The sequence below is a fragment of the Opisthorchis viverrini genome (genome assembly GCF_000715545.1).
Source record: "Opisthorchis viverrini unplaced genomic scaffold opera_v5_738, whole genome shotgun sequence".
In the NCBI taxonomy this organism is placed as follows: Eukaryota; Metazoa; Platyhelminthes; class Trematoda; order Opisthorchiida; family Opisthorchiidae; genus Opisthorchis; species Opisthorchis viverrini.
The window spans coordinates 9,792-18,697 of NW_008752388.1; the positions used below are offsets into that span (position 1 = coordinate 9,792).

The following is an 8,906-nucleotide window of genomic DNA, read 5'->3' on the forward strand; positions in this document are numbered from 1 at the left end:
GTGACGGCGACAGTGATAGTTGATTTTGAGTGCCGAAGAAAGTTCGCATTTTTGGTGCCAACCAGGAACTAGAAAGCCTACAGAAGGCTCGTGTTCTCCGACTTACTAACTACTCTGAATGGGCCACACCGATCGTGTTGGTGAAGAAGGCTAACGGGACCATCCGGTTGTGTGCACTTTTCTAACGGTCTCAGGACTGCGCTGAGTTATCATCAATATCCTCTACCTCTTTCATACGATTTGTTTGTGAAACTGAATGGGGTAAATGTTTCGCTAAGATTATCTTGGCCGATGCCCACCTCCAAGTTGAAAATGTAGAAGAATCACGAGAAATTCTGACGACCATTACGTACCGCGTTCTGTTCCAGTGTGCCCGACCTACATTTGGTGTCAAAACGGCATCAGTAACATTTCAATAGATCGTGAATAAAATGCTGATGGATGTCCTGGCATTGCTGTTTATTCGGAAGATCTCATTGACACGGGTTCTAATCCCCAAGAATTAAGGCAGCGCCTCGATTACGTGCTAGGACGTGTTCTGGAATACGGCTTCAGCGTGTACTGCAACAAATGCACTTTCTTCATCCGGTTGACAAAGTACTCTGGTTTCCTCATTGACCAACCTGGCCGTCGACCATACACGGAGAACATCAAAGCTATCAGCCTTATGCCAGGACCCACAGAAAGTGGCGTTCTTTAGGACTTTCCTGGACTCGTGAGTAACTACAGTTGGTTTTCGCCTGACATGCACCGCCTCCGAGGCCCACTAAATCAGCTACTTACCAAGGACCACGAGTGGACATCGTCAGAAAAATGTCCAAGCGCCTTTTCTTAGTCAAATCCAAGCTAAGATCCGATCTGCTACTCACCCACTACGATCCATTGCTGGAAAACATTGTAGAGCCGAACGCCTTAAACTATAAAATTGGCGCGGTGATTTCAAACGTATTTCTAGATAGCGTCCATAAAACCCTCGCACATGCGGCCAGATCCCTGACTTCAGCCGAGCGCAACTAGATTCAGATAGAATAAGAATCTTTCGCGATCGTGTTTGCCGTTACGAAGTTTCATAAAATGCTCTACCGTCGTCAGTTTACTATACTGATCAATTACATGCCATTTATTGTTGTTTTTGGCGCAAAAAAAGATTCCGGCATATACTGCCTACCGGCTTCAGAGATGGGTCACTCTGCCCCTGGGATGCAATTTTAAGATACAATAACAGTCAATTACACGCCTCGACTCGAACAAGGCACTATCGCGACTCATTGACTCAAGCAGGCTAAAAACAGAAGGTACTGTGTTCGCAATAATTGCCTTGGAACGCGAAGTTAACTGCTTAGTATCCGATGCGGTTCGCATTCTCCCATTGACTGCTGAATGGTCTGCCAGGCTACCGACCGAGAACTTGTGCGGCAAAAAGTCAAAATGTACCATCGCAATCAGTGGTCGCGTACCTGCCGAAAAACGAACATAGACCTTTCTTCAACCGGGGCGATGCACTATCTCTGGCTGATGATTTCAAAACGCGTTGCCAGCCGTCCTGAATTAGTTCCATAAAAGGCACCCGTGAACAAACTGGATGTAGGCCCTTGCTTGGCAGTCGGTTCACGTTGTCGGCGTTCGAAAACTTTGTCGGGATTACGGCATAACCCATATCTGTTTGTCGCCGTTTCATCCGTATTCGAACGGCTAGGCAGAACGCTTCGTTAACATCCTGGATCGGGTACATCGCAAGTTCGGCGAGGAGGGACCAAGGAAAGAGAGCTTGCAAAGCTCTCTGCTGGCATACTGAGTGCCTGCAAACCCCAACTTGCCTGATGGAAAGTCACCAGCAAAGGTACTACTCCGAAAAGAGTTTCGAACACCGCACGACATTTTCCGATTACACAAAATGCAGGCGAGTCACCGCAAAAACAGAATGGAAGAACAGTTTAACCGGCATCACGGGGCAAATACGCGCTCTTTCAGCAAAGGCCAGGGAGTTTTGGGTCTTGACCACAGCGGCAGACACCCTACGCAGATTCCAGGACCTACCTTCTGCCTGCGAGGCAAATTGCTCTACGAGGTGCAAATCGGCTCAGCCAGGTGGATACGACACACAAAACAAATCCGGCCAACCGATGCCCAGATCCCGGCCACAGGACCGAGTGAATGTAGCCTACAGATGCTTCTTGACACCTTCGATCTTTGCACCATCTCAGGAGGCTAAATCTGAGCACGGATTACGAAACCGACGCTGGACAGACAGGATCTGCAAGCTAGAGAGGTCACTGAGTTGGACTTCCTGCTTTGAGGTCACGTCAACAAGCTTCAAGGGGGTGGTGTTAGGCAGCGTTCCATAGAGCTCCGCATAACGCACGTCCTCCAGCGCTGCTTTGGCTGAGAAGCTTACCCCGCACAAGATTGGCCCAAATTTCCGGACGCTTGCCAGTCCGCCATCGAGCCGAGATATGTTTGGTCGAAAGTCTGGACTCAACAGCCAATTATGACCTAGTATTGGCCAATGGCGCATCCCGAAGACGTCAGAATTCTAGAAGTCCTACCGCTTATCCTCCATGTACGATGCGCTGCACACTGGGTCTTGGCTTTGTTTTGAGCGTCCATATACGTTGTGTACTTTTGGTGGTCGTTTTGACGCGAACGCTAGCTTTGGAGTCTCAGACCAAGAACTAAGCTTGAGAAACTGCCGTTATTACAGTATCGTTTTACCAAAATTCTACTTTTATTTCATTCTTCACACCACAAATTAGTATACAAAGATTGTGAGTCGAATGTTGCACGCACACCTGATTTTGAAGGCATAAAAACTGAAGGGGTTTTTGAAAAACTGTTTGCGATATGTGCTCCGACACTCCAGATATACATTCATTTAGACACTTTGAACGAAATACTTGTTGTCAAATTCAGAACCCGGAGAGAGCATGCAAACGTGGATAAATACCTAGTGCTATGTTTTGTGTGTACCGTAAATAAGAGTAAACCTCAAACGGATGTTTTTCGTGTGGCAGAAAATCTAAAAAACCCGAACGCTGGATAAGGACAATTGCTTTCGTCACAACGCGTTGGCTTAAGATGAATATTACTTAGGAAAACGTATTCCGCCATAAATTCAACTGCCAAACTCTGAGGTCTTTTGTCAATCTCATTTTTCTTCCGTTTTACTATGTATCCAAGAATCTAACTTCTAAAAGCTTATTTTGCTGTCGTTTTAATCACGCACAAGCTATACAGATGAAATCATTGACCAATATATGATGCCCTATACAAAAACTTTCGTCCAACGTTGACGCGGGTCAGGTTAAAATCTTGTTCATTTTTGCCATCAACACTCAGCACTCCCTCTTGTGTTTAGCACGGTCCCCTTCATATTACAAACCTGATTGCATGCGTTATCTATTAACGTATTACTCAGAAAACGAGAGTATCAAACGATCAAATTTTTAGTTTCAAAAATCTGTCACAAACTCATAATCCTCATTACTCGTTGGAAAATTTAAAAGAATTTTGTCGATAATGGTCGGTGATACGTATGCGAAAAATCGTTGATCACTGCAGCGTGCAAACTTGTGGAAACAACGTGCGTATTTTTCTGTCATCATAATCTTGGCTAGAATCTGGGCTAGAAACCCAGAAATACAGCGGATTGGTCGCACTATAAGTTTGATGCATGCCGGAAACGACCCTGTTAATTTATTTCGTGAAAGACCTCAAATTTGATTTTCGATTTTTCGACATGTATATGAGCAATTGGTGCCATGTGTGCGACAAGTCCCATTATTTATCAATTGCTCCATCCAGTAATTGCATACTGTACCGATAATTTGCCTTTGATTCATTTCAGATTGGGAAGCTTTCTACCGCAAAGGTTTGTTGCAGTTGGATGCTGGGACAACCTAAAGTTCCCTGATTAATACCATACTTATTTTGGGGGTCACATATATTTTCTGTTGCCATTCAGCAGTTTACTATCAATGTATTTCCCTAAATCAGTTTCCCATAGCGTGTCAGCCGTGTATTCTATGTCACTTGGTGTTTAACAAAAGCAGTAACATAAGCGGTAGCGTTTGACTTGGATGCCGTCCCGGGGCACAAACCTGCACAATGTATACACGTGCAAACTGTGCCGTTCGGTTGAAAACCACGCAAGTGAAATAAGCACTTCATTCCTTTAATATAAATCGTGACTTCGAATGTGGTTTTCTTATATTATCCTGGTTAGCTATTTCGAAGTTCACATTCATCTGAATAGCATTCTAAATTTAAGAATCTGTATATTCGTTGCCATCATAACAGTGTTTTTAGCCATGTATTTAGATTTAAAAGGATATTACCCTTTTCATTGGCCGTCAAAACCTCTTACGTTCTCGCAGCGAAACTGCTAAAAATACCAGATCCTGCGAAGCTTTTCGAATGAACACGGACGCTCCAGTTTCATTTATTCAGCAACATGTGTGAACTATGAAGTTGCGTGAACAAATGCGGCATTTTTCATCATTGAGTTTGGCAGTCTATATTCCTGGAGCTGTTCTACGTAGCTGATCAAACAATGGACATCCGAGCATTCGGATTACAAATACTTACAAAACTCTCAGTCACTTGCAAAATTGTTACGAAATATTGTTGATGATGAGTTATGCAATTTGGAACAACTGATTTTGTATCCATAGCTTACAATTTTATATGTCAAATTACACACAATAGATCGTTGTTTTCAGATTTACGTCGCTTCCTCCAAAAGAAACAAACAACTAATTGTTAATCTAGGAAGACTGATGTTGCAATATGAAATTTGTGAAAGCTTCACGCCTTTTATGTCCACTTTAATTATATGTGCCATTTTATTTTCAGCTATGCACTTTATACTTGCAGGTATGTTGTGCAGAGCTTATTCGAAACTTCAATTCAGTTAACAAGGATTTGATAAAACCAACCAAGTATAATGAAAACAACGGAAAGTCCGGGGCGTAAATCCATTGACGTAGAGTACATTGTCGAATAACGTATGACAGCCAATTGTACTAATTCAGTTCATCTCTGAAAATAACACTCCGTTTCTTTGCAGATCAGTTGAAACTGCTTTCTTTTCCGAACCTAAAAATTTGTGTGGATCGTCGATGGTGGTGTGGAACTCATCAGAGCACGTTTCGTTATATACCAGAAGAACGTTCGCCTATCCGTTGTGGTTAGTGCGTTAGCATCTGTTGTCAATATGACTTGTCTGACATCAAAACTTCTTGACTTTCTTCAAGAAAGCTCTCTTTTGTGGTGTTCTTCTCAGTACTAAGTTCAACTCCATCAATATTACACACAAATGGCCGCCAATTATTGAACAACCCAAACCCGTCTTGCAAAAACCACCAGACTAGTATCTACTCACAAATATAATAATAATCCACGAACGCTCCATTTGTTTTCATTTCCTCGAGAAACGTGTCGGCGCAGTTCCCATTTGTGTACGTTAATTGGTTTCGTTTTTTAGCAAGATGCATTTTCCTTGTATCCAAAGATTCACCGAACATGACGCGTAAGCGATACCGTGATAAATGCGTGTAATTTACTAAAACAGGCTTGCTATACAACCGGAATTATTTTTCTGTTGTTGTTATCACATGTAGTACTTTTCAATTATGTTTTAGGCATTTGTTTTACTGTAGACTAGCAAACTTTTGGGTTCCCATTAGTCTCATCTCAAAAACCTCGCACATCAAATATTCTATTAATAATCCCTTTCAAAAATGTGTAAAATATCAGTGCGTTCGCGGTCCACCGGCGTAGGAACCACTTCCCAAGACGTAACTTTCCTTTCGGATACTTAAGTAACGCTATTGCTGGCTTTTTATATTCAAGGAGTTTTGGCGTCAGGTACCAGGTTACCTTGAACACAATATCCTAATTAGGATATTTTTGAGATTTTCTACACCTTGACGGTTCCCAATCAACTATTGGTAATTATTCACTTCAGCTATTAGGCATAGAAATAAATCTTCCTCGTTGGCGAGGTCGTCGCCGAGTATGTTGGTGAACGCGTACCACGTAGTTGATGCAGTAGAGCTGCCTGTAGGTTTCAATCGGGCTTTCAGATTTGTTGCCTCAATCGTGGACAAATTTTATCACTGTTCTATTCAGGCAAGTCTCATAACCGTCCGACCTGAAACCAATGCTAGCCTTTCATATTCTCTAAATTATCAAATCAGATTCATACCCATATATACGCGCCTGGATACCTATTGCCCCCTATGGCGGAAGCAGTTGTGAATGCAGAATGTTTCGCAATTTGAAGTCCAATGTATTTTGTTACGGGAGTTTTGCAAAACCAAAATAAAACCCCGCCACTATTATCAAACTTGTCTTCGTTGAAATCTAACAGACCGAATAATACGCTGTTCTGTCTCATCACTATTGTAGTCCTTCGTGAAATTAACGAAGGTTAGTTTTATTTCACCTCCTTAGATAAACAAAATCACCCCGCACCTCACTCAGGACAGAGATCATATTGCATAATTGTTTTTGGTAATGTATACTCGCACAGACTTGGTGCTATTTAAGCTGCCTCATCAACACAGGATCCGGACATCTTTCAAGCGTAACAGAACTAAGCACGTGTACAAAAAATTTCAATAAAGTTATTGAGCGCGCCTTTGAACAGCCGCTCGTGGACAAGATATTTTCACGCGGCTGTCGTAGGAATTTACATAAATGCCATCCACAATGCGGCACGCAGATAGAGAAGGATCACTGTGTGGACTTACGGAGAACTCACACACAGGATAGGTTACGAAATTTTGACCACTGTTAATTGAACTGTATAGTTAGATTGTTTACGGTTCAACTTAAAGCACGATCAGGCAAAATTTTCAAATCATGCTAATGGTATACCTTTAACAATAGCTTGCAACCGCGCAAATGTGAAAGGAAAATATAGATAAAGATTTACTTGCTACGAGCTTCACTAATGGTTGAACGATCGAATGGATTGGTTGGTCGACGATATGACCTGCTCGTCAAAGATGGATAAGTACATGGAATTGTCGGTAAAGGACCAATGGATTCAAAATTTCCCGCGTAACCATCCTTCTTGATGACCAGGATTGAAATTGCACCGTCAAAATTATTTTTTCCTCTGTATAGTTTACTAAGATGTCGCTGCTGAAACGTTGCGTATCGTCTAGAAAAGCTTCTTGGACATGATTTCTGGGGAGTGCTATTATGGCAGTAGAGTCCCAACTAGTTTTTATATGAATACTGGTCCGTCGCGTTTTAACTCTTCATTAGATAAAAAGTAGCTAATTAACGGAAACAAAGCCTGTATTCACGCTGAAGGTAGAACTCTGTTTTTGTACATTTGTGCTTAATTGCTTGCAACTTACAGTCGCCTAAAAATTGCAAGCTATTCTAGTGCAGCAAAGAAAAGATTGACGCTTGACCTAAAAAGCATATTTCTGTATGTAAATTTTCTTTTACAAATTTCCTACAGCAACACGTTTCTTATAATATTTCCATACAACGAAGCAAGAGCACGATGTTTAACCTACCCCGGGACAAATTTTCAAGTATTTTCAAGCCTTATTCGGTATTTTTTTATCTGATATAATGGGAATATGTTTTGCATAAGTCACTTAAAAATACAAATTGCCAAGGGTAAGTATTTGAGCTGGATGTTTGACACTTGATCTTTGGTATGCAACGTTTAAAAAAGCATCAATTATTGGTGCTCCTTGGAAACTGTACGACAAATTAAGCATACACACGATAAACCGCTTCGATTTCTTCCAAGGTCGTTTTCAACTCTGAACCCTCCGTCAAATATTCGGATTGAAAAAACTCACAAATGAAATCACACATTGACAGATGGCTGCGTAAAGCTGGGAAGCATGTGTCACCATTAGGTCCGTGAGTGTTTACGAAGGAGTATCATTAGGTCTCTTGCGCAAAACATTCAGCAATATGCATTAATTACTTAACGTTTTCGGGGAATAACCCGCACAACCGCCTGATTGAGAACGCATATCTGAATGGACGAGGAAGCAATATTCTGTTTAATTGCAAGTCATTCACCATCGAGTTTGAAAAGGTAGGTTTCCGATTGCCAGTCCAAATGTGGCGGGTTTGGAGCTTTCTAAAATTTCGGGATGGGAAAATGCCGATTAGGTTTACAAATGAAATTTTTATGCACTCCTATATCCGTGTTTCGACAAATTTGATTTCATCATTATTTTAGCAAAGCACCGCTTTCCTTAAACCTTAAGATACTGAATGGGCACTGCGTAAAATAAGAGCTTGTGTTCAAAGATTTAGTGAATGCAGAAAAAATCAAACAAGTCACAGCCTCCATGCACGAATAAGGTATCAATTTCAGGCCAGTTTCGTCTTCCCTCTTGCAACAGATGCGGAGAGTTTCAGAAGAAGAAGTATGTTTTCCATGATTTTTGTTGCTTTTAAATAAACTCTTGAGCATTACGCGAAACTTGCGACTATGTTTGTGGGCAACGATGATAGATCATTTTATTTTGTTTACGCCGACTGCTTCAGAGACACTCTAAGCTGTGTCCTTTGTAAGTAAAACCGAGAAAAGAAAGTACGTTGGAGTTATTGAAATGTTAGCAAACTAGTCTAACATTTTGTGGGCTGTGTTAGTTGTGCAAGAATCCGGCATAATCAGCCAAGCTTGACTATATCCTGCGGCTAATTTAATTTGCCTACGTCAGACTTTATCAACAGTGCTACCGGGGTGAAGTATCCTGCAATGCAACCGGAAAAACGTTCTTTTTCTGATTCGGATAAATGTCTAAAGTACTTAGCAAACGTGCTTGTTAGATAACTACCAAATGTTTTCTATCTGGTTCGCGGATTTGCTTCAAAAGCACTGTCTAAACTGAATAGTTTCTACTATGTGATAAAATCAA

General features: G+C 41.5%; 1 protein-coding gene across 1 annotated transcript in view; it reads left to right on the forward strand.

Annotated features, from left to right (window-relative positions):
* Window positions 1-1,900: 1,900 nt before the first annotated feature.
* Window positions 1,901-8,906, forward strand: part of T265_12024 (hypothetical protein) — a gene marked incomplete at both ends in the record, with an annotated part of 49,657 nt that continues 42,651 nt past the window's right edge. The window contains 2 exons of the mRNA XM_009178918.1: window positions 1,901-2,150; window positions 4,852-4,872. Of these exons, the coding sequence (XP_009177182.1) occupies window positions 1,922-2,150; window positions 4,852-4,872 (250 nt within the window). The remainder of the gene's footprint in view (window positions 2,151-4,851; window positions 4,873-8,906) is intronic.